Source organism: Alligator sinensis, unplaced genomic scaffold, assembly GCF_000455745.1.
Source record: "Alligator sinensis unplaced genomic scaffold, ASM45574v1 scaffold324_1, whole genome shotgun sequence".
In the NCBI taxonomy this organism is placed as follows: domain Eukaryota; kingdom Metazoa; phylum Chordata; order Crocodylia; family Alligatoridae; genus Alligator; species Alligator sinensis.
This window is the reverse complement of record NW_005842188.1, coordinates 1841230-1867750: the sequence shown is the minus strand read 5'-3', so window position 1 is coordinate 1867750 and position 26521 is coordinate 1841230. Positions and strand designations below refer to the sequence as shown.

General features: G+C 43.4%; 1 protein-coding gene across 1 annotated transcript in view; it reads left to right on the top strand.

Annotated features, from left to right (window-relative positions):
• The first annotated feature begins 882 nt into the window (after positions 1-882).
• The window catches only part of ATP7B (ATPase copper transporting beta), a 51794-nt gene continuing 26155 nt past the window's right edge, over positions 883-26521 (top strand). The window contains exons 1-7 of the mRNA XM_025207186.1: positions 883-940; positions 1960-2241; positions 13730-14954; positions 18037-18306; positions 19215-19378; positions 21717-21878; positions 24813-24889. Coding sequence (XP_025062971.1) covers positions 905-940; positions 1960-2241; positions 13730-14954; positions 18037-18306; positions 19215-19378; positions 21717-21878; positions 24813-24889 — 2216 coding nt within the window. The 5' untranslated portion in view covers positions 883-904. The remainder of the gene's footprint in view (positions 941-1959; positions 2242-13729; positions 14955-18036; positions 18307-19214; positions 19379-21716; positions 21879-24812; positions 24890-26521) is intronic.

The following is a 26521-nucleotide window of genomic DNA, read 5'->3' as shown; positions in this document are numbered from 1 at the left end:
CCTGCTTCCGTGTAGCATCAACAATGCATGCCTTGCAGATATTAACCCCTTATTCCTGGTGACTTTTTCATGCACACGTAACACTCAACAATACATGTGGCAACTTCACGTCCAGATTAGCATTCCCTATCTACCCTAAGGGAAAGAAAGAGGCAGACAGTATTAAAATTGCTTGATTTCACTGCCTTAAAGAACAAATAAACAAAAAGCTTAAAAAAACTCTAGTTTTTTCCTTATATAAGTAATATACAGGGCTTGCTGAGCTCTAGAGGAGGTGGAAGAACAAGTTGGATAGTGTGTGTTTAACACTTAATAAAACTTTAAGTGTCTTCTCCCCCACCGTACGTGTGCAAGGGCAGATTGATGGGGGGCAGAATACACCAATGTGGATGCAGCCCCCTCTTCTGCCATTGCCCCTGGCTGGTCGCAGGGCGAGCTGCAGAGCCGCTCAAGCCATAGGCTGCAGCTGTGCAGGGTGCCAGGCTCGGCAGCCTGGGGGGGGGGGGGGGGGGGGCGGCAGAGCCGCTAAAGCCATAGGCTGCAGCTGTGCAGGGTGCCAGGCTCGGCAGGGGACAGTGGCAGCAGAACTCAAGTTCCTCCTTCCAGTGCTCGCTTCCTGCTTGCCCCTCCTCTGCAGTTGTCCTCCGTTGGCCAGAAGGCACTGGAGGGAGAAATCTGAGAGCTGTTGCCAGTGTTCCTGGCTGAAACAGGCATGGGGGGAAGCCCAGAACCACTCCTGCCCCAGGCTGAAGGGAGTAGCTCTGTGGGGAACTGGACAGTTGGGGACAGTAGTGGCAGAATGCAGGTTCCTCCCTCCAGTGCCTGCTCCTGGCCAGCAGAGAACACCAGGGAGGGAGCAGAGACTGGAAGTAGGCAACTGCATTTATAAGAGAAATACTGTGCTATGCTGTGCCTTTTTGCATTATTTTTTTTCTATCAAGTAAGTGTACTGCTTTCTTTTAACATCAAAGGACACACTAGAACAGTATAATGCTCTAAATGTAAAGAGCACAGTATGCACAATTTTCTCTGCTACAGCAGCTGTTTTAAACTGACTTCCAGGGAAATGACTTGCAGATGGACTACAGTGGTGTCTTTGTTCAAAGGGTATAGATAAAAATCAAATTAATAAGGAAAGGCCTTGCAGTTACAAAATTATTGGCACTTTCCCCTTGAATACACCATTCAACAATACTGTTATTATTTGGGCCTGAAAAAAATGTTTGATTTGTATTCCCAAAACTCCACGTCTAGTTGCTGTGACATATAGACATGAACATTTTTTGACCAGATCAGCTGACACCAAGGTTGTATAGTTTCAGTAGCCAAAAAGTTTGTATTTCTAAATGTCCAGGCAAGCTTCTTTGGGTAGATGTGATATATCTTTTATTAGAAAATGAGTAGTTGGAAAAAAGTTGTTTGCAAGCTTTTGGGCACGAGCACCCTTCTTAAGTATTTATAAATGTCAGTCATATGGGCTAGGAAATACAGAGGGGACTGCATTTCATCTAGGAAATTGTTGGTAATTTAATAATAAAAGGAAGTGGATTACATGGTATTGCCAAAAAACTACTTTCTAGCTATGATTATGCACATGGCCACAAAGAAGCTGATGGTTGGCTGTTTGAGTTAATTATGCACTGGGTTGCTGCACACAGGTCATGTTTGACAAGCTTGTGAAAAGCAGACTTGGCTGAGCCAGCTGAAATGCCGTGTGCAAAGATCAGTAGCGCTGAATGCAGTTTAGTGAGTGCAAGGGATGGCAGTTGGTGGGAAGTATTTAAACTGGGTGTAAGTGTAAAGAGCTGAGTGCAGTGTGCAGCTACATATAAAGCACACGGATTAAAATTGGGACCTCGGCATGGGTGCGTAGGGAGGGCACACTGATTTAAGTGACAGCAATTTTCAAGCTGTCTTATGATCGTGCTTTTAATACTTGGAACAACGTCTCTTGGTAAGGTCTGTTTGGCGTTACAACACTTGAAGCCGGGAAAGAAGATGGAGAGAATATCAGACGGTAATTTGAAAAGGGAGAAGTCCTCCCTGGCTACTTTAAACAGCAACAGCATAACCCTGGTGGCTGTTCGTAAGCAGCAGCCAGCTACCGATGTGCCTGAACTACTGATTGTCAGTGAGAAGTCCAAGCCAGGATCTCCTGTAAAGGTGCACAGCAGTTTTCAGAAAGAAGAGAGAGTTTCACAGGGTTGCTCCATGGGGGTATCAGAAGTCAAGGCTGAGCAGGTCAGTGTACTATAAAATGTAGTTTGAGCTTGAAGAAAATGTGCTGAACACCAAATATAAATCAATAAGCTTCACGTTTTTATGCTCAAAGTTTGATCTTCTCCCAGGCATGTTGTGGGTCATAAATGCCATACAAACAAGATCCTCTAAAATGTAATCGGTAAAAAAAGGGTTGTTTTTAAATATAAGTAGTATTATGCAACTTTAATAGGTGTCCTTACTAGCCAGCTCTGCCTATAATAATGTCGTATGTGGGTTTCTAGTTGCTAATAACAAATAAAACGTTAATCTTTCCTTCTTTTAAATTGTACCATTTCAATGAAGTCATCAGATTGTGGTTAGGTTATTCTCTGGAATGAGAGAAACTGTCTGAATAATGAAAAAGAACATAATTATAGGTAAGTAGCTTATCTATCATTATTTGGTTGATACTGGCAAATATTCTCAATGCTACAGCTGTGGTAGCAGCCTTCTCCCTCCTATCTGGTCCCTAACTGTACCTTAGTTTTGTAGATTAACTATTGTTAAGAGAAAGTTATTATATTTTGAAAGATGTGATCTTGTAAAACATGATGGAGCTTGCTTCTAGTAAGGATTTTTTACTGGAAAAAGATGCAGAAAAATGGTAGGTACATATGAACTGATCATTGGACAAGGTTTAAAAAAAACCCCTGTTATGTTCAATCAGTGATTCTCAACCAGGGTGCTGTGGCACCCCAGGGTACCTTTAAGATCCTTTCAAGGTGCCTTACGGTGCCAATCATTGTTAGCACTGTTCAGTGTGCAAACACGATTCACAAGATAAGATCATAAATTTTTAATAAAAATCCATAGTGTTAAAATGATTTTAACCTGCTGTGGTCTTTCGGAGTTTTTTTGCTGCAGAAGAATTGCTCTATTATTTTTCTGTAGTCAAAAAAAATGAGTGAAAAGTAAGATCTTCTGAGGAGCATCTCAAGCTTCAGTCTAAAAAGGCTGAGAACCACTGCTTTACATACCTAAAAGGCTGAGAACCACTTTACCACTGTAGCTAAAGTGACTTGAACTATTAACACTGCAGTAGAACACAATGACCAAGTAAACCTAGAGCCTTTTACTGTCTATTTTATGGCAAACATTTGTAATATGAGAAACAAATATAACATCAGTAGATTTGTTCTGAGAACTGATTTCTTTGATGTATAGAGTTCAGGTATTTAACATGTAAAATGTATTGTATTACCTTTTGTATCTGAGCTGTGAAAATTGTGTATAACAAAGCTATTATTTTGAATAAGAAATTTAAAAAATTGGTGCAGAGGCCTTCTCCCCTAAACAAAGCTACTTAAAGTAGTCCATATTTAACTACACTGAAAGGCACTGAATTGAGTCTGTGAGATGCATTAAACGTGCAGTATGGGGTTTGTCCTTTCAGTAAGACTTGTTATATAGCTACTTAAACATTTGTCATCTTTCCCATTGTTACACTGAGGATGAGAAAAGTCACCTCCCAAAGCTGTTTTGTGGCTTAATTAGTAAAGCCTAGTTAAGTTTCTCCTTAAGTATGAATTCCATTGAACAAGAAATTCCTGGTTTTGTTTTTAAAAGGACCAAGGGTTGTAAAACTATGTATTGTTATTAATAGCTACCAATAATAAAACCTACTATTATTTGCTAGTTATGTTTGGCTGTGTGTTTTAACTGGGGAATAAATGTCTATTGTGACACTCAGATCTGGCAGATTCTGAAATTATTATTGTTCCTACGAAGGATCTTTTTTACTTTTAAAAGGCTCCTCTATTAGAGGTGGTGCAGCCTATTGAGAGGTGTTGGTGTATAAAGAGAGAGTAATTATTGCAGTTTGCATGGGAAAATTTGAAGATCCCACCTACTTGATTGGGTGAAAAACAGTAGCAGAAAAGAAGAGTGTAGCGGTTGCACTGATATCTGTTATGAGTGATGAGAATGGCAACCTTCCTGCCTACTAGAGAGTCCCTTTCCCTGGCTGCTCACGGACATAGTGAGCAGCTATGCTAGCAGGGGGGAATAGAAGAGGCACTGATGTAGGGCCAGTATATTGGAAATCCCGTGGCCTCTGTCCTGGTTTTGTTGCTAATGAGTCACCAGGCTGCCTGTGATGAACAGGGGAAATGTCTGTGGTATTTTTAGTTAATATTAATGAGTGACTGTTTAGTCTTGTCATGTTGTCTATCAAAGGAGGCTGTAAAGGGGTTGTTAAAGGACTGTGGGGGAGAGATAAAATAACGATGCAAATAAGAGAGCCCCATGTACACAACTTCAAAGGAATTAGGAGGACAAGGACTAGCTTCATCCAGACTAGGATGTTGAGCCCCTTGGCTCAAAGCTTTTGAAAATAGTGAGCTTGCTCTTGACACCTTTTAGTGAGCAGGGGGAGGAGCAGCTCAGAGCTGCTCGAGGTTTCCAGGTGGAGAGAGGCTGTACAGGGAAGGACGCTTTATGCTGGCATTTGCTGGTGAGCAAGAGGAACTGACTGGGCCAGGCCTTAGTTGTATTTTTTTGATATGATAGCTTGGAGCATTTTATTTAAGATGTATATTTTTAGTTTGGGGGGATAAAAAGGCAGTTACCCCTGTCTACTAACAAAAAGATAAGATGACCATATAACACAGCGGTGCCCAATCTTTTCACCCTGCAGGCTGGATTGGTGGTGCCAGGTCCATCTGTGGGCTTGATCTAGCCAGTGGGCTTGTTCTGGTACCTGGGGCCAACACAGCAGGGTCCTGATCCAGCCACAGAGAAGCTGCCCTGGCGGGCTGGGAATGGCTTCCCTTTGGCCTGGGGGGAAGGAGGGGGTGGAGAGAACCCAGTCCCAATCCTGATGCCTGGTGGTAGAGTAGAGCATGTGACAGAATGGCTCCAATACAGACATGCTGGGGAGAGGGGAGCAAGGAGAAGCACAGCCCAATCCCGATGTTTGAGGAATAAGCCTGGCCCTGATCCTGCTGTGTGGAAATGGCCCAGGTGAGGCTGGATCCAGTTGTGCAGAGCTTCCATCTCTCCCCCGCTGCCAAGTTTCCCAACCTGTGGAGATCCCTGCAGGCCAGATGGCTTGGCTTCACGGGCTGGATTTGGCCTGTGTGCAGGGGGTTTGGGTATCCCTGGTATAAAGCATGGAGAGGTAGTTAGCCGTGTTCATCTGAAGCTAGACAGAAGGCAAAGCAGTATGGTACCTTGTGGATCAACTCATTCAGAGTTGGTTTATCACAGTTGTTCTCGACCATTTTGGACTTAGGGCACCTCCTCCATAATTTTTCTGAAAGTAATGGTATCCTGTTTAAAAATCAGAAAATTTTGCAGTGAGTAAAAAATAATACAGCTAGAAACACATTTTTCAATAAAAAGGAGAAAAAAACTCATGAATAACCACAATATTATAATCAGTGATCTAGAAAGTGGATTATTTTAATGTGAAATTAGATTTCTTATAGGAACAAGGGCATTGTGGAAAACCCATGTATGCTGGAACCCACTCAATCCACCCAGCTTGGTGGAACCCACTCATTTTCAGATCGTTGCCTAAAGTGTGGGGGTGAGGAGGAAAATTAAAAAGGGGCAGCCCTATAAAATGGGGAGAAGGGAGGCTCTCCATTCAGGATGGCTGGACAGTGAACAGGGGTCTGTGGATGGAGATGCCTTTACAGGGCAGCCAGTCCACACCATGGGAAGGGGCTGGCTGGTGCAGCATGGGAGGGCATGTATAGGGTAGTAGGACCAGTGGCTTCTGTTGCCAGCTTGCCCTAGGCCCCAGCCACAGATTGCTTTTGGGAAGGATGTCCTGGAGTGAGGGCTGTCATCTTGCCCTAGCCGAGAGCTCCTGCCTGACTTACCTTTGCAATCATGGCTGGAGCCCGTTACAGGAAAGGGAAGAAAGGTGTATGCCACCCCTGTGTCTTAAAGCAGGTTGAAGCCTGTCTCCAGAATTGCACTGGTTGAAAATCACTGGTATATAAGGTACCACCCTGTCCTCCATACTGTATAACAAATGCTTGGGGCAAGGTGCTGCTCTGACCTAAACAGTAACCTGGCAAAGCTGGATCAGTAAGGAATTACTACTGGGAGTGCCTGTCTCCTGGCAAGGAGTTTTAAGGCTTCTATATCCCCCCTGATTCTTCCCCAGCCCTATACTAGGACTGTGCTGGGGCAGAGGGCAGCACTGACAGAATCCAATGGCTTGGCTGGGACACTCCAGGGAGGGTGGTCTCCTTCACCAGAGCTGCAGTTACATCAGCTGTGATAGATGGTAGAGCCCCCAGGGCAGCCCACCAGCTGGTAGTGAGGTCTGACCTGCCTGAACTTTGGACTCTTGTCAATCCTGCGAATGAGCAATGCATTGTGATTGGATAGGAACAGAGGAGGGAAGTGGCCTATCCTGGAGCATGTGGTGACATCAGCCTTTCTCAGTCACAAGAAAGTCTATTGCCATGACACCCAAAGTATGTCTGTAGTTGTTCTGCATTGTCCTGATGGCATCACCAGAATGCCACCCTACTGCCACTTCCACTCTGTAGGTGCCAAGCTTGGAAAGGAGGCAGCAAAGAGTCCTTGAGAGTATCCCTTCCTGCTTAATCTTCTGTCCACCGTCCCACCTATCCCTCTGCTGTGCTGCTGTCAGGCATCAAGAGCAGTGGAGGGGGGATGCTCTGCTTTGTTCCCAGGTTTGGCTCATGCGAAGCAGGAGCTGGGTGGCCAGGATTTGTCTCTGGGCAGTGCCCTTTGCGATGCCACAAAAGGGGGGCAGATGCTGCATCGAAGTGTGTGCATCAGTGGGGGTGGGGGAAGTCTTAGCAAATAGATGCTGTGGATTTATTAAGTACTGGCTTTCACAAGTTTTATTCTGTACTCTCCTCCACCCATAAGTTGTCTGTTCAAACCTTTGGATTTATTTGGTACTTTCTAGTGGGGGAAGTATTATATGTGAAGGGCACCAGATAAAACTTCCTGGTGTTTTTTGGGTTGGGGCTTGAGCCAAGTGGTAATTTTAAGTTTTCAGGAGGGCTCCTTAAACAGCTGGACATTATCCTTTGTGCTGTTGACAAGCCCTGGTAGCAGGGCTACCTCCTTTCTGTAGGCTCACCTGCTTAAGGGAGGCAGCTGAATGAGTGGCCATTGGAGGCTGTCTGGTGACTGCAGACAGAAGTAGTGTTAGCCATGTTAATCTGAAATCAGGCAGATTCATTGCATCTGAAGAAGCAGACTGTCACCCAGAAAAGCTCGTGCCTCTCCGAATGAGTTAGTCTCTAAGGTACCCCCCTGCCCTGCCTCCTGCCTGGTGAGTTCTGCATAACAAGTAAAAGGCTGGGGGAGGAAGTGGTGCTGTGAGCAGAGCAGGTGGTTCGGAAATAAGCCAGACCTGACTGTGCCCTGGATCAAGAGGGTAAATTTCAGGCAGGGAATCATGAATAAGACTCTGTCTTGTTCTTATATTTGGCCCAGCTTTGTACCTGTGAGTGAAAGAATACATAGTGCTTTGCTTTGTTTGGAGAGCTTGTTATTTTTTTTTTAGTTCTTTTAATGAGTTGCCGTCCCATGCTGCCAAAAGGAACCCCTTGCTGCTGTAGGCCTAGCTGAGACCCCTGGGGCTGTTGCTCAGCATCTGATCTAAGAATAGACAAGCTGGAGTTTTGCCCTAGGAGATGTAAATGCCCGAACCCTGGTGCCTGGGGAATGCTGTTGTAAGAGCCAAGAACGGGACATTTGTACAGCTAAGCACCCTGTGACCCCCCACCACCTCCACCTCCACAGCCAACATACTTTCTGTCTTTTTCCCTCCATATCCCCCAAGACCTGAGCCTTATTCATGATGCTGGTCACCAATATTTCACGATGCCTTAGCCTTCTGTTACCTAATATATGCGTTGTGGTAGGGCCCATGGGCTTCAACACAGAACCAATGCTTCGGGATGATTCAAACTCACAGCACGAGTTTCTCATATGAATATGAGTATAAGCCTAAACAGCTTAGCATTTACGCCAGTGGTGCTCCACATTCTGGCCCCATGTCCTAGATGGGTGGCAAACGGTCAGTCTGGGCTGGATTGGGCCCCGCGAGCAAGAATCAGGCTTCACAGTGCCTCCTCCCAACCTGCCCACCGGGATTGAGCCCTGCATGGCCTCAGACAGCTCCTGTATGCCTGGATTGGGTCCTGTGCCACCCTTACCTGGCCCTGAGTGCCAAAATTGGGCCCTGTGAGCTTGGATCAGGCCCTGGTGCCCTGTGCTGCCTCTGTCCAGCTCTGTGCACCAGAATTGGACCCTGTGCCAGTCTCACATGCCAAGATTGAGCCCTGGCACCTTGTGCCACCTCCTCCTGGCCCCACATGTGAGGTATAGGCCCCACTGCCCTGCACTAGCTCCTCATGCTGGGATTGGGCTCTACGCTACCCCACATACCCAATGTAGCATGCAGGGCCATGGCCAGCCCATGAGTCTAGAGATTTTAGCTGCTGGGTAGCAGCAATTAATGCCGCCGCCAATCCCCCACACCTTGCCTCTCACCCCGGATCCCAATGGGCAGGATCATTTCCTGGGGCTGGATCTGGCCCATGGGCCAGGGGTTGAGCAGACCTGATTTAAACTAAGGCAAGACTCCCATTTCCTTATGCAGAATTTCCTCAGTGTGCTAGTTGTTGGAGCTGCGCCTCTCCTCTTTACCAGCCTTCAGCTTGGGGATCGTGGCCTCCTTTACCTTTGGCATAAGGTAGCCTTGCATTACTTTGGAGTCAAAGGACCTAGAAAACCTAATACTTTGTGGTGGAGTGGTGGTAGAGGGAAAATTAAAGTATTGGTCTAAAATCTGGGGAGTCCTTCTTTTGTTTCAGGTTTCTTGTATACTCAGGGCAAGTAGTTACTGTCAAATGAAATAATAGTTTCTTCACAAGCAATTAGGAGGTGGCACAGTACCAGCTGGAAGCACTTCCAGATTTTGGCTGAGCATCAACCACCAAAACTCCAGGCTACTCCTGTGCAGTACATTAGATTCTACATTTGTGGCACAACAAAGGTGATGTCTGTTTGTAACCTAAGGTCAACAGTGACTTGTGACAACAGCACTGAAGGTACATTTGGGAAAATATGTGGTGTGACAAAAATAAGTCTCCCTGAGTAAAGCAGTCGGTCTTTACTAGCCTTTCTTTGTTCTATCTGAAGACCTCAAGAAACATAAATAATGTGGGTTATGAAAGCACTATCAAGCAAATTAGCCCCATTAGTTTGGTATGATTGATGTAGACAATTGGTCTCTAAGGTGCCACCCTGGCCAGCCTTCTGCTTGATTTCAGACTTGCACAACTAACTCTCTCTCTCTCCTTTTGGAGCATTGGAAGCTACCAAGCAATAAACTATCGGCTTATTAAATATCTTATAATAAATACATATAAAGTCCAGAGAGAGAAATCCATTCTAGAAGTTGTTGGCTCATAACCGCTTTTCAACACTGGATACTGAGACCTCTGTTTTTTTCCTCCCATTCTGCTAAACTTTATTTGAATGGCTTTTTATTTCACTGGGTGTCTCAAAGGAGAGAGAGAGAGGTGGGGGGAAAAAAGGTGAAATGGCTAACAGGAGTTTGAGAGGTGGGGAGGACCTATCTTTTGCTTGCAGATTGTTCACAATCATGTGGGGGTTTTTTTCTTCATGTAAACACTACAAACTGGAGCAGGGGATAAACAGTGTACGTCCCCACCTATTCTTTCATGCACACTGCTTGGAGGATGTAGCAAATAGTACGTCTGTGCAAGACAAACATTGTCTTCTAAGTACATTTCAATGTGCAAAGTGAGATTTATGCCTCTGATTAGGACTTGCTTAGGCAAGTGAGGGAATCCTTTTTTAACACTTGTTTGCTTGACTTTATTGGAGTAGATCTTTGTAAAGTGGAGGAAATCACAGGAGCATGTAAGCAACCATGTGCATATATTTTGTCCTTGTTCAACATGACTCCGCAAGATTAAGCTTAAAAATACCTGCCAGTTTGATCCTGAATCTTGGTAACAGTACTGCACATTAGTGACTCACTTCATTGTCATATAGAGTTTGATGCCTTATACTTATGGTTGATTTAAGTAACGTGGTAGGGAATCTTGGGAAGCACAACCAGTTGAACTTGGCTTCAGTGTTTGAATTGTTTTTTTCAAAATGGTATTGGCAGCATACAGGTTTCTGAAACTCCAAATCATTTATTGTTATTAGAAAAGTTAGGAATGATGTCATAGACGATTCTTGTTGATCAGTAGTGGGGTTGGGAGAATAGGGTAGGGGTTTTCTATTCAAAATGGCATACTTGGATCATTCTTGCGATGTATGGATGTGAACACTTGCCAAATGGACTGGAAGAAGTGGTGTACACTTGTGTGAAAAGCAGAAGACAACAACATACAATATAAAGAGCAAAACAAGTACAGTAAGATCTAGCTGTGTTTTCTAAAATATGTCATGTGAAAGGCTGTGTATGTACAATTAGCTTCTGAGGCATAGACAGCAATACTAGAGGGGCTTATCAGATATTTGAATGAATGGTAGCCAGTTCTTATCTGCTACACTACTCTGCTCAATATAATAAACCTGGATTCTGTTAGTGAAAGATAATTTGCAGGATTAATAGGAACTAAACCAGAAGCCTCTATTTATTTCAGGATTCTTTCATGTCACTTCCAGGCAAAGATTTAGATTGTTTTAAGTAGAACAGTTTTGTGACAGGTCTAGAACTTGCTGTATGCCTCCTTCTACCTTTGATACCTGAAGCCTGGTGATGTTTGGTTCAAGACTTGGGATCTATTGTGAATTTCATATAATAGATTGTGATAAGCTCCTCTGGATTTAAGGAGTGTGGAGCGAGGACTGAAGTGAAAGTGAATTGCCTGTGTTGCATTTTTTTTCCATGTTGGTCCTTGCCCAGACATCATTATTCCCAAGCTGTTTGCCCACGAAACAGTTCATTAACATCTAATGAGCTGGATTCACTCTTGTGCAAGTAAGTGGCCTAAATGATTCCAATACAAGTATTCATGGTATGAAGAAAGTTTATTTTCCCATGTAATAGAAATGTGGGAATTGGCATGCTGGTTCAAACTCAAACACTACCTACCTAGTCCCATATTCTGTCTCCAATAGTGCACAACATTGGAAGGCGTGATCTCCCCAACACAGATGAGAGAGAGTCTGGCCCACACATTAGCTCATACCCCGAACTTTAACAGTTAAAGATTAGTTTATGCCCAGAACATGGGGCTTAATAGTCCTGCAAAAATTGTTGTTAGCTGTGACAACTTTGGAAATTGTTCTCCATATCCCTTACATCCACAGCTGCCTGCGACAGTGTTTCACAGTGGAATTATGCAGTGGGTGAAAAAGTTTTTTGGGGGTTTTTTTTTCCTTCAGTTTCGAATCGGTCACTCTTCAGTTTAATTGGATGCACTAAACTACAGATCCTGGCACTTTGAGGTCACAAGATCCCATTCATGGTATTAAGGAGTGAATTTAAAAAAAAAATTAGATATAGCAGCCTGAAAATTAGTATGGCTTTGATCTGTGGAGCTGTCTAATCTGATATTTGGCCTTTAATAAATGCTTTGGAGGGAGCTGAAAGAAACCATGTAGCAGACATCCATGGAATAACTTGCACTTTGTGGGAGTTTCTCCATAATTCCCATCAGTTAATAGCTGATTTATCTTCTGAAGCACAGATTTATACCCCTTCTTAAAAAGTGACCCTGCTAATAAGAATGTTAAAAAAGAGCTCTTGAACCTATACAGTTTGCTCAGGCTATGGACAGGTGAGAAGCCTGTCAGGAGAGAAGCCTTTCTTTTGGCATAAAGAGAGAGCGAGCAGCCATTCAAAGGTTTTTTCCTGGAAGAGAACTGTTTCCTCCTGTGAAAAAATGACCGCATCTAATGAGGCAGATCTCTCCTTCTGTGCCAGCTGCAGCACCTGTGCATTTCTGATAGTGGAATATTCCCAGTATCCCATATCTTCCCCTCTCACTCTTCCTCCCTTCAGGAGGGAGGAAATGTGGGAGAGCATAGGCTTCTTGCTAGCCTGCCCAGTGTGAGCTAGCAGGGAGCTCTATGGGGATATTGCTGCCACTAAACAGATGAGGGGGGGCATTCCCCTGTGGCTCCATGGGTCAAGCCTTGTGGCATTGCCTCGTCCATCCAATCAGCTGAGTGGCAGAAAGGGACCAGGAGGCTTTTTCCTACAGCTAGCCATGTCCTGCAGCTCCAGGATTGTTCTAGCTGTGGGATGTCTACCGCCTACCCTGTGCAGTTCAGGTGACTCTGAGCTGTACTCTGGCTGGGAGTATTCTCCTGCATTTGGGTCCTGGTGCAGGATGGGTCCAGCTGTCCTGTCTCTGTCTCACACACCTTGCGCAGATGGGGTTGGCCCCAGTTTATGCAAGGCACAGGAGGCAGATGCCCATATGGCATCAGCTGGGGACAGGCTGTCTGCCTTGGGGATGGGGAGTTGAAGGAGCAGCTCCCTATCGCCTCCTGACTGGAGAGCTTGCCTTAGGCTCCCTTGCCAGAGGACTGTAACATTTGTATGCTTCCCCCGCTTCATGTTTTCCAGCACCAGAATTGAACACCTGTCCATAACCTCAGGTTTCACAAGATTGGGCCTCTCTGCTCCCCTATATTTCCAGGCTGTAGAAGTAATTCTAATAATTGTCACTGACTCTTGGTGAGCAGTAGTAAATGGTGCAGGCTGGGGGTGCCAAAGATACAGCCTACCTGCCGGATCTGGCCTACAGTCCCCATTATCTGGCCGCTAGTGCTGTTCCTGTATCTGAATTGACCCACATGCTGCACATGGCATGCACTAGACTGGTTCCGTGGGCAGGGCCCAGGATGCATACTGCATATCGTGCCTGTTCCAGCTGCTCTGAGATCCACACAGCATCCTTTGGCTGGGTTTCAGAGTGGCTGCAGCAGGCACCAACTTTGGGGGATGGAGTGGAGTGGATCAGCATCACAGATCCTGGAACAGGTGCTGTATATAGTGCAGCACCCGCTCTAGCATGCTGGGATGGAGGGGGAGCCATGGGTCTGATCCAGCCTGTGGATCAGCCCCTTACTATTCATCTAGTTTGCAGGGTTAGATGAGTTTGACACCCCTGGCATAGGCTAACTGGAGCTTACCAGTATTGGCAGAGGCCTAATCATTTTTCAGAATGCTCTGTGGTGTAAACCACTGAGAAGGTGAAGAAATACTGCAAAGAGCAAAGCTGTAGCTCCAGGGGAGTGTGCTGAGGGCTTTAATTTTAAATAATCATGTTGAGGATTTCTAGGTACTAAAGTCAGCATGTTCAGGAGAAACAGGTGAGGGTTAGATACTCAGCTCCAGTTATTGATAGTGTTTGATGTTATGTATTTTGATGGCATCCCTTATCTTTGAAATGCTTTGAACTCTAGAATACTGTTGTGTGAGAACTCAAAAGGTACATCATTTGTATGTGTTTGTCTTGCATTTCAGGCTTTGTCTAAGACTAATACCCCTGCAAGCTGTGTATGGAAGCCAACAATGAAGCAGAATTTTGCCTTTGACAACATTGGCTATGAAGGGAACTCTGAAAACCTGCCCTCTGGGTCGTCTCAAATGGACATGGTTACAGTCAATATTTTGGGTATGACGTGCCAATCTTGTGTGCACTCTGTAGAGGGCAGAATTTCCAAGGTGAAGGGCATTGTGAGTATTAAGGTCTCCCTTGAGCACAGCAATGCTGTGCTTAAATATATACGGTCTGAAATAAGTCCCAAACAGATTTGTCAGGAAATTGAGGACATGGGTTTTGATGCCTGCATAGCAGAAGGAAAATCTATCCCATCATCTTTAAGATCAACAACGTCTATAGCAGAAGCTGTAGTTAAGTTTCGGGTAGAAGGCATGACCTGCCAGTCTTGTGTCAATACAATTGAAGGTACAGTTGGGAAACTACATGGTGTGACAAGAATAAAAGTCTCCCTGAGTAACCAAGAAGCAGTCATTCTTTACCAGCCTTTCATTGTTCAACCTGAAGACCTTAAGAAGCACATAAATAACCTGGGGTATGAATGCACTATTAAGACCAAATTAGCCCCACTAAAGCTTGGTAGGATTGATTTAGAAGGCTTACAGAAGGTTGCAGCTGGCCTCAACAGTGGTTATGTGGATCCATTGGTGGACAAGATGAATAATACAGCAACTGTGACTCTAGGGATAGAAGGCATCCATTGCACATCTTGCATCAAAAATATTGAAGGAAATATATCTGAGTTCCCAGGCATACAATGTATTAAAGTGTCATTGGAGCATAAAAATGCTGTTGTACAGTTTAACCCTAACTTAATTACCTTATCATCTTTACAACAATCCATTGAAACCCTTCTGCCTGGTAACTTTAGAGTATCCTTCCCTAATGGAGCAGAAGCAAACAATGGAGAGCTTTTATCAAAGGCAGCATCTTCATCCTATTGTTTTCTCAGCAAGTCCCCTGGAGATCAACTGCCTATCACAACTGTAATTGGCATTGGTGGAATGAGCTGCAGTTCCTGTGTACAGTCTATTGAAGGCACAATATCCCAAAGGAAAGGGGTACAACACATATCAGTTTCTTTAGCTGAAAGGACGGGGACCATACAGTATGATTCAACTGTAACTAATTCAGAAGAGCTAAGAACTGCTATAGAAGACATGGGGTTTGATGCTGCTATTCTAACAGGTACTGTGCAAGTTTTCTTTTAGTAATTTAAGCTAGGTCAGGTGGCATCCTATTAGCATCTCAAGAGAGAGAGAGTAAAAAATAGGACTTTTTTTTAAGGCCAGAAAAAAAAAAGTTATGGTCTAGTACAGCTTACATATTGCAGACCATAAATTTCACATGGAATGTGGCTGCTGTTGGGAAAAGTTACGATATGCAGTGAAAAGCCTGACAAGTACTATAAGTGATTTTTTTTTTTTTTTTAAATAGCAGACAATCTCTGAACGCATGTGAACTGCCACTTCATCAATTAAGTTTTCTTCTCTTATTCCTATAGCCTGGTACAGATACAAATCTAAACCGAACTTACTTGTTTTTCCCTAGGAATTTTAAAATGTAAAATATTAATAAAATATCTTTAAATGAAAAGCAAACATTTCCCTAACGGAATATCCTGCTGTATCTCTGGTCCCTCAACTTTTAACCAGTTGTACAAAGGGTCTGTATCCTGCTGCTGGTGAGTTTAGTGCCAAAATGCCTATTGATTTCAGTTGGGGTAGGAACATTCTCTGCATTTGTATAAGTCAAATGTAGTGCTGTCAGTACACTTTGTTCATGGGTTTAATGGTTTAGATGTTGCTATGGGGCTGATCCCATTTATTTTGGGGGTGGGGGTTTAAGAGCATGGCTAGTTATCCACTTCAGTTCAAAACAGTTTTGTTTTGAGCTACTGATATAGGCTTCAATTCACCTGTAGTTGAGCAGCTTTAATACATGAGGCCAAATCCTGGTAATCTTTCTCACGGGAGTAAACCTGCTGAAGCCACTAGGACTACTTATAGATGAAGATGACTTGATCTCTTGTGCTTCATGATGTATTTTAAAAAATACTACTTGTTTTACAGCTAGCAGCTGTAATTGCCTTGTGGCATTTTGACATTGGAAAAGTTGATCTCCACCAATATTGTCTGCCTGCATAAGTATGGAATTGTATACTACCTAGGGTATTTTTTAAACAAATCCTACTTGCATTACTTTTAAAACATGGTTATTTAAGATTGAATTCTAGTGTAATGGCACTGTATATTACCTTATTTAATTCTTTTCCATTATAATTGTAAATATAGCCAGAGGTGGTGCCTCCCTGAATTCAGTGTATAATTCTAGTTTTCATCACGGTCACTGCAAATTACAGTGGTACCATAAAAACATAAAGAAACTTGTCAATCAGACACATTGGGGAAAATTGTATAAAGCATTACTGAAGCTGAGCTCTGCATAATACTTTGGGATACATCATTTTAGATCAAATAAAGGGTGAGACCCTGGCCACTTAATCTTAATGGGAGTTTTGCCACTGTCAGGGCTTCTCGAAATAGATTTTCCCTTCTCCGCTCTCCAGAGGGCTCCCTTCTCTATATTGCTCCCTGTATAAAGCCATTTCTACCTTTGTAAAACAAATCAGAATAACAGATTTTCAGAGCCACTTTGCACAAGTGAAAATGATTGTGCATAAGGCACATGCTATGGAGAATTAGGAGCAGTGGTGAGAACTGTGGTGGGATATTGTGCAAAGGCTGGCACTTCAGGTTGTGCAGAGTAACAAAAGTCCAACTTAGCTTGTTATGCAAAGTCAAGTGAGTCAGCAAAACTCAAGGGCAAATATCTGGTACAAATGAGGCTATTTGTTAAAAGAACTGTGCTGAGGGGACTGGTGAAGACCCAGGTTGGCCTGCAAGTACAGTAAACTGAATGATTCTGCGAATGGCAGGAAATGTTTACAGCTGAAACTACTGAAAAGCATTTCAGCTTAAAGTTAATGGGAGGAGGCTTCTGATCTCTTAGGATGCTGTTTTTTGGTGGTGGTGGGGTGGGACAAAGTAGGGAGTAGGGATGAGTGAACAGTAAGAAGCACCACAGTTTTTAAGCTACCTGCACCCACTCTCTTCTGGAACCTCAGAATCCCATATGACACCATTGGACATTTCTCATCCTGATCCTAATGGGCATCTTGATCTGACCAGGCCACAATGAAAGAAGTGTTGATTTCTGAACCTCCACCAGCTTTGGCTAAGTCCCCCCAAATATTTTGAACATAAAACTTCTAAATGCTGATGCCAGCATTTAGAATAGCTGGATTTGTAAAGAGGAGCATAGCTCTTTAAGCAATTGAGAGCGAGCAAGCCAATAAATACTACAGCAACTACATTTTTAAATCTCTGGAGTGGAATCTGAAACCCCATGCTGGGTACTGAGATTCCTCATACAGTGCAGAGGCATACTTAGCACCTGAGAGAGGAAATGCTGCTTCAGTGTGCAAGGGATCTATAGTCATGAATCCTCTTCAGGGGGTGGGTACGTACAATCCTTTTATAAACTGAGCAAAGCCCCTTCTCGAGTGTTGTTCAATAAAACAGAAGAAGGAAGAGATGAGGCGTCACTTGCTCCTTACATCAGAGCCTAGTGGTTAGATCACTCCTAGAAAGTGGGGGAGGAAGAACAGTTTGTGAAAAAGAGGTTGTTTGTGGATCTGCCTGGGGCTAGGGTTTCTTTGTTGGGTGACCGACTAGTCTACTGCACAGTGCCCGACAAGAGGAACAACTGATTGGACTGCGCCTCATCTTGAGAGATCTATAAATACTACCGTGTGGACTGAAGTGAGTTCTCTGTGCCTATATCCTTCTACATCATTGTTTGCTTCACAGTTTATGGAGAGATGTATCACTTGCTCTTGTCATAGTGATCAGTTGCTGAGATGAAGCCTTTCAGGGAAGGAGATCAGGACAACTAATTAGGCTGCATTCTCCTTAGTGGTTTAATTGCTATGAGGATCTAGCTACAAATAATAGTATGTATACAGTTAGGAGGGAATTTTGATCTTTAAAGCTGGAATGCTGAATAAAGCAAAATAGTCTTGTAGCACTGCAGACATAACACAAGGTAAGTCTGGATTACTTGTGCTAAAAGCCAAGACCACAGTGTATTCCTCCTGACTCGTAGAAAACTATGCACAGTTTGGTCACTGACCATGTTTTGTTGCTTTGAAACATTTTATCATGCCATAAACCATGTTCATTCTGTTCGTGGGGTGTTTTTCCTCAAGATACCGCTACAAGAAAGCACAACGTTCCACCTATTTCCAAGCCTGCTGAAATACAACATAAAGCTCTGGAGTCAACTTGCCAAAGAGTTGGAAATATTCCTGAACCCTCTGATCGAAGTTATGTCTCAAATACTCCACCAAAGATCTCTTTCCTAGAGGCTCCAAAACGGCCCAGTATACTGACAACTGAGAAGTGCTTTATGCAGATCACGGGCATGACTTGTGCATCATGTGTATCAGCCATTGAAAGACATCTACAAAAGGAAGATGGTGAGATGTTTGGCATTCCTACAGAGAGCCTGTAAGGGATTTTTGGCCCCTTCTGAATGTGAAGGGTCCACTATGTTGTAAACGTAAGGCACAATTAATATACAAAGTGTGTTCTTGAGGTTAAGTGTAATTAATATTTTTTTCTTACATATTTAAGTAGTTCCTAATTAGGATGAACTGCTATACTAAATCTACTGGTGAGCTTGCCAGTTGACAAGTATACCTGATGTCTGTACAAATTCCTGGAATTTGATATTACTTTAATATGGTCACAGTTGTAATAAAGCTTTCATTCAGCCTACCTTACAGCTACTTGTGCTCTTAGGAGTCCTTTTAAATTCTTATGAATACATGCATCAATTCTACCCCAATACTGTGAGAGCGCTAAAACAGACTTTTGAGAGGCCTTTAACCTTTTAGAGGCCTTTGCTTACTGATTTTTCAGCTCCCAACTCTAACACTGGAGAAAAAGTTATAATATTTCTATTAATAATTCACATGTATCAAATATTCTGTCTTTGCTTTGTGACTCTACACTGAATTGCAGATTCTCTTCTTTCTCATGCTAGAAGCTTTCCAGGCTTACAGGGCCTGATTCAAAACCTATTGACATCTCACCCACTGGGATCCCAGTCTGATTCTTCTGTTCAAGTCATTCTAATGGGAATTAAACAAATCTCTGTAAAAGAAAACTACTTATTAAGTGAAATAGAAACATAAGTTTTTGTTCCTTCTTGACAATTATGCTCAAGGAATAACCCTGAAGGGAAGGAGTGAGGGAAATTTTAAAACCATTAAAGGTTCCCTGATTTCTCCACTGTGGCACATGTTGATTATCTCTTGTATTATATATTCTTCAAAGGAAAGGAAAGAGAGTTTCTAATATAATGGCACTATTGCCATTGCAGGTATTGTTTCAGTGCTTGTAGCTTTGATGGCAGGTAAAGCAGAGATAAAATACAAGCCAGACAGCATACAGCCTCTTGAAATAGCACAGCTGATCCAGAATTTGGGCTTCGATGCTACAGTCATAGAAGATCAGGCTGATGAAGAAGGGAGAATGGAGCTTGTTGTGAGTAATGTGGATATGAAATTATTTTTTGTGGCTTGTTTTGTATATTTAACAGAAGCAATTTTCTTGCAGCTATATCTGTTTTAAGGGAGGGGGGGAAGTTGAACAGTGTTGACTCCAGGTAATGATGTTGCTTCTTTCGTTATTCTTCAGACCAAATTAATTACATTAAAGGGACAGGCATGTGCTTGGTGCAGTTAGTTCACCAATCATCCAAAGATTTTTTTTTTGCATACCTCTGAGGAGCCCTTAGGCTGTAAAACATCACTAAAACACATCTTCAGACTTGCTTATATTTTATGGGCAAAATACTGTTAATTAAATGCATAATAATAGTGTCTGACATTTTTATCCAAAAATCCAAGTTTCTATACAGCTTTAGCCAGCAGAACTCTTTCCAGTCTCTGAAATATAGCTACTTCCTTGAGAGAAAGTGGTTTCCATTTAGTAGTAACAGCTAGAACAGAAAATGGAAGTGTACCTTATTGAAAGTACAAGAGGGTACTTCCCAGGTAGGGTTTGGCTACAGCATTGTTAACATTAGGGGTGCACTGATAAAGATTTTTTTGGCCAATAGTGATTATTAACCAACCATATTGGCCAATGCTGACCTGCTAACCAATACTTAGTAAACATGCAAGGCATTTTAAACTACTGACATAAACCTTTTTTTTTTTTTTGCTTGTTTTACATTTATCTCACACACACACACACACACACACACACACACACACGAATGAGCTTTAGTTCAAGTGCCCCCACCACCAGTGGGGATGGTGATACAGGAGATGCAGCAGCACTTTAATTAGAGCAGGACTCGGAGCTGCTCTAAATAAAGCACTGCCCCCCACTCCTGGAGCACATATAAAAGTACCCGTGCCAGTTGCAGCAGACAGGGTTTGCCTAGCAGTGCCTGTGACTGGCTGTTAAGGTTGCCAACTCTGACTGAAGCTATTCTGGGAGATTTTTTTTTTCCAACATGACATAATGTCATTAATTGTACTGTTCAACTCATTCACAATATCAATCTCCTGGATTTCTTTCAATAGTCACCGGGAGATGGATGCCCATTCCAGTAGACTCCCAGCCAATCCAGGAGGGTTAGTAACCCTACTGACTGTGCACAGCCCTTCAGCCCCTGCTCTTCCACATAATGCCTTTGAACCCCAGCCCAGGAGTAGCTGCCTGAGCCTGTCCAGCAGGGCTGATGGGGAAGTGTGAGCCTTCCTGGCTGCCCAGGGCTGGATGGTCTCTGGGCCAGGCTCCCCGCTTTCCTCCCTCTGCCCAGGGCATGGCCACGGGACCATTCTAGGCCTGGACAAACCAGGCCACTCCTTCCCTGCAGCTGGACCCCAGGTCCTAGGAGGTGGACTTCAGCTGGGGAAGGGACCTTTCGCCTCCTGCTGCTGCCAAGGGCAGGGCAAGCCCCTATGCCCCACTCGGGCAACTGAATAGACTCGGACCCCCTTGGCACTGTGGGTTGACTTATGCTGGGCTGGGTAACTCTGCCCGCTGCTCCCCACCCCAGTCATATTTGTGGCATTCAGCGCCTTTTACAGTGCCTGCCCCAATCCGCAGCCCATGCTGCGCCAGCACGTGCAACACTGTCGCAGCTGTTCCACTCCACTGCGCTCCAGCCTGACCCGGCCCATTGATTTGGGGATGGGTGTGCATCTGGGGTCACCCTGGCTTGTGGGAGGGAACCCAGGCATCCAGGGCCCTGGCCAGAAGACATAATTATCGGAAAACATTATTGCTACAATGGCCAAAAAAGCCAATAGCTGATAATGTTATTTCCCTTTTTAATGGTGCCAATCCAAAATACACCTCTAGGTAACCTAGTTGCTCCATGAAAAGTGTTATGAGATCTTAAGTAATAACAATGCCTCCATTTTACACACCATTTATAAGATGGTCCCTCCAACTGCACAGTACTTGGTAGGATCTTCATGCTGAGGCTTTTGTTCAAAACTAACAGAATTAATCTCTTAAAACCCAAACACCTTTTGCTGTAGAACCTGTGATTTTTCTTCTGGTTTCTCTCAAGTGGGCCAATTTAATTTGCATTTGTACATTTTGACAGTAAAGGCTCAGGAGAAATGCCCATAAATTGTATAAGCTTTATGCTTTCTGGGTGTTCATTGAATTAGTATAAATGATAAATCTCTACAACCACTGGTGCATGCACTTGTGTGTTTCATCTTTTTAATCTTGTTAGTGTCAACCAACAGCAGCACTGCTGGCAAGAAAACTACTTACCAGTTCCATCTCAGCATGAGTGTTGAGAGTGGAGCCTGCTCTTTGCTTCACAGACCACTAACTGCAGTCTGCTCTTTAGATTACAGGGATGACTTGTGCTTCCTGTGTCCACAACATTGAATCCAAACTAACTAAAACTAATGGCATTTTATATGCTTCAGTGGCACTTGCAACTTGCAAAGCTCATGTCCAGTTTGATCCTGAAATTATCGGACCTCGAGATATTATAAAAATTATACAGGTAAGTTTTAACTTTTTTTAACTTTTCAATGAAAGGATAAGATGATGTTAAAGCAAATTAAAATGATTGTTTTCTAAAAGGCTTCCTTACTTTGCAGCTAATATGCAACTTACCAGTACAGGTCAAAATTAATGTTGTGTTGTAGCTGTGATGGTCCAGATAATATGTAAGAAGTAGGATTTATTTGGTGATATCAGGTGACCTCAGGCAACCTGAGGGAAGGGTGTTTTGTGTCTGAAAACTTGCCTAATGTCTCTCTCTACTATACAGTTAGTCCAATAAAAGATTTGACCAAATAAATCCTGTTTCTTGCAAAATCAATAATGTATGGTCAGTAAAAGTTTCAAACTTCAAAGGGCTGTGTGGCCTCTAGGGATATTAACTGTTCAGTGTTTCTATAAAGTACCAGTATGTGGTAAAAGTGTGATATATCGTAGAATCATAGACAGTTAAGGTTCATAGATTCATAGATGTTAGGGCCGGAAGGGACCTCAATAGGTCATCAAGTCTGACCCCCTGCATAGGCAGGAAATGCTCTCTGCTAGCTTATGGCCATTATTTCTTGTAACCCCCAGGGGCACCTTGGTGAGTAGAGCCTCACCAATTCCCTTCTGCACCTCCATGTTGAATTTATCGGCAGCCACAAGATCGCCTCTCAACCTTCTCTTGCGGAGGCTGAAGAGGTCCAGGTGCCCCAGTCTCTCCTCGTAGGGCTTGGCCTGCAAGCCCTTAACCATATGAGTGGCCCTTCTCTGGACCCTCTCCAGGTTATCCACATCCCTCTTGAAGTGTGGCGCCCAAAACTGGACGCAGTATTCCAACTGCGGTCTGACCAGCGCCCGATAGAGGGGAAGTATCACCTCCTTGGTTCTGTTTGTCATGCATCTGCTGATGCATGATAAAGTGCAGTTAGCTTTTGCTGATGACTTTGTCACACTGATGACTCATGTTCATCTTGGAGTCCACTGGGTTGGAAGGGACCTCAGGAGGTCATCTTGTTCAACCCTCTGCTCAAAGCAGGACCATCCTCAACTAGATCATCTCAGCCAGGGCTTTGTCAAGCCAGGCCTTAAAAACCTCCAAGGATGGAGATTCTACCACCTCTCTAAGTAACTTGATCCAGTGCTTCACCACTCTCCTAGTGAGAGAGTTTTTCCTAATATCCAACCTAAACCTCCCTTGCTGCAACTTGAGACCATTGCTCCTTTTTTTGTCATCTGCCACCACTGAGAACAGTCTAGCTCCATCCTCTTTGGAACCCCCCTTCAGGTAGGTAAAGGCTGCTATAAACTCCCTTCTCTGTCTTCTCCAAACTAAATAAACCCAGTTCCCTCAGTGTCTCCTTATAAGTCATATGCCCCAGCCCCCTTAGCATTTTCGTTGGTCTCTGCTATACTCTCTCCAATTTGTCCACTTCTTTTCTGTAGCGGGGGACCCAAAACTGGACACTGTACTACAGATGTGGCTTCACTAGTGTAGAATAAGGTGAAATAATTACCTCCTTCAATCTGCTGGCAACACTCCTAATCCAGCCCAGTATGCCGTTAACCTTCTTGGCAGCAAAGGCACACTGCTGACTTGTATCCGTTTTATTGTCCACTGTAACCCCCAGGTCCTTGTCTGAAGAGCTGCTGCTTAGCCAGTCAGTCCCCAGGCTGTACACTTACCCTTGTTGAACCTCATGAGATTTCTTTTGGCCCAAACCTCCAATTTGTCTAGGTCACCCCAAATCCTAGCCCTACCTTCCAGTGCATCTACTACACCCCCCAGCTTGGTGTCATATATCCTTACATTGCTGCTTCATGTATATAGCCAGTTAAGCCTTTGCACTGCAGTTGTTCAATAAAACTTGGCTGCCTCTGAAAAAAAATTGCATTTTCCTGCCACCTAGAGACTCTTGAAAGAAGCTGTGAAATGAGAGGGAGAGAAACACAGGGAAAACACCATTTCAGAATGTCTTCCACTTACTGCTGTGGCTGTTCAAACCAGATTTTTTTTTTTTTTTAAAGAAAAGCAGTTTGTCATACTGTTTCAAAAGAAAATAAAGCTACCTGGGTAGTAACCACTGTGTTGATGCCCTTAGTGCTAATGTTGCTTTTATTTTTTAATCCTAGCAGGGAGGCAAGGTAACTTTTCCATGTGAACAATATGGCAGAAGGTAGCAATCCAGAAGAACAAAAGCCGTGCTAAACACTATCACTTGCATTTCAGGCTTCTGAGTGTTCTTTCAGAGTTGCTCTGAGTGGCAGAATTGGTAGAGTTTCAGTAACTTGCTCTGTTAATGGCAAGGGGAAGTGACTTTAACCACTGTCCAGTTACTAAGAGTAAATGTGCTGTGCTTGCACTGTTTATATTACAATAGCACTCTGAGGTTCCAAGCAGAATTGCACAGATTTAATATCTTTTGTTGCTTTCCCTCCGTGCTGCTGTCCATTGTTTTATGTTCTCAAGCTGTTTCTTATTGCTTTCCATTGTGGCTTGATAGATATCTGCAGTGCTGTAGTGACATGGAGAAGTTTATTCAGCTTGACAAAGCCACTATACACCTTCTAAACCTCTGTATGACCTTTTAAGGGTTCTGATTTTCTTCATTAAGTTTATTAATGAGGTATATTACTATGAGGACTGGAAATCCAGCTGCCATTGAGAAACACTCACCACCATCAAACTCAGGATGTCTTCCTTGTTATCACTGTGCATGTGCTTAAGCATAGGAGTTGTTTATGATCAACATTTGACTTCTCCAAAATGTTGTTGGAAGTCCTATAAATCTGGCAGAACCATAAATTAACAAAATAATCTGGGACAAGTCTCCTGTTCTTACATTTCTCTTGGCTTCAGTTGCATTCACTTTTAGATAAAATTGTCATCCATTATATATTGTATATCTCAATTAATCAAATACTTTTTGTTTGTTTCATTTTTAATTAAAAGAACCTCGGCTTTCAGGCTTCCTTGGCCAAGAGGGATCCAAATGATCATAACTTGGATCATAAAAAGGAAATAAGACAGTAAGTATGGCTGTATTGGAGAGGGCCTGTACATGTCCAACAGTACGCTGCTTCCATGATTCAGTTTTTGGCATACTTTTATGCAGCTTATATTGAATTTATACCTCTGCTGATTCTGTTTTAATATACACTTAGTTTAGGGATTTGAATCGCTTCAAGATTTGAACTGAATAAATTTATGGATGGGGGTAGTGGAATTGGACAGGGAGTCCTGGTTTAACTCAGTGAGTGTAATGTGGCATGTGTTTCTGGTCCCCAGGCTGGGGAGATAAGGTAGCACTTCTGGTATGGAAGGTATTTGGTGACTCTATGCCTGAGGGCTTTTGCTTGTCATCAGTTGGGGAATTCCTCCCTTTTGTCCCAAATGCTACTTGCTTCTGTTTGGTTTTGTTTTGTTTTATTTTTTTCACCGCCTTAGAATACAGGCAGTCCTCGGACTTACAACACATTTGATTCCTGAAAACAGCATCTTAAGTTGAAATGTTGTAACTCGGAACCAATTTTCCCATAGGAAACAATGTTATAAATGGAGGAATGGTTCCTGAACCAAGGCCTGATACCCTGTTTTCCCCCAAAATAATCCAGAATTTTGTACTCAATCAATTATAGACGAGTAATATAGCTACATTAATGTATTTGTATTGTAAATAGCAATCAGATTGATTTGGAAGGACTTCTTTGAAGTAACTTTGCTGGACTTTTTGAAGGGCTCTTGGTTGGACTTTTTGAAGGGTTTTTGGCTGGAGTCTTCTCAGGAGTCTTGGCTGCAGGTTTTTCTGGAGTCTCGTCTGCTTTCTTAAAGAAAATGCCCAAGGATGTTCTCCAGGGAGATGGGTGAAGCAGCAAACTTGTTTGCTGGCGTGGCTTGGCATTGGATCAAGCGTTGTAACGTCGAAACTGACGTCACAAAGTTAAAACAGGGTGTCAATTTATAAATGTTGTAAGTGAAAAACGTTGTAACTCGAAACGTAAGCCGAGGACTGCCTGTACATTGATTCATTGGCCACAGCTAAGGTGGGGACAAAGGCTGATTGAAATATATTTATGTTCCTTTCAGTACTTAAAACAATTCAGACATTCCTGCCTAGAGTCCTGCTGTTCTCATGGTCGTGCTAATGGCCACATTTGGGGTCAGGAAGTAATTTTTTCCCCAGCAGTTTGATACAGACTGTGTATGTGGAGGGTGAGGTGAAGGAATTGCTTTCCTCTGTAGGTGCGGTTCTTTTCTTAGGATCTTCTTTGCACATGCTAATGAACTACTCCCTCATCGTTTCAGCATTAGGCATTGCTAGTGCCCTTGTCTCCGCTGCTTTTCCCTGTAACACGTTTATGGATGTTTTTGGTGTGTCATGTGTTGTGCCTTGTTGTTGTGTGTAAGTTTTGGGGATGCCTTGCGTTAAAAATGGCCTGTAAATGCAGGGGAATGGACCCAATAGTCCAGGAGGCCCCTTCCAGTCCTATGTTCCTACTCATAAGCAGTAGGATGCAGACCTGGGTCTTGGCCAGTTTCTGCTCAGGGATGAGTGCCCTCACTACAATGAGAGCTGTGTGATTGCAGTGTATGGCCTCCAGATTCCCAGAGCAAGCTAACACCATGGATTTCACATCTTCTGCATTTCAGATGGAGAAAGT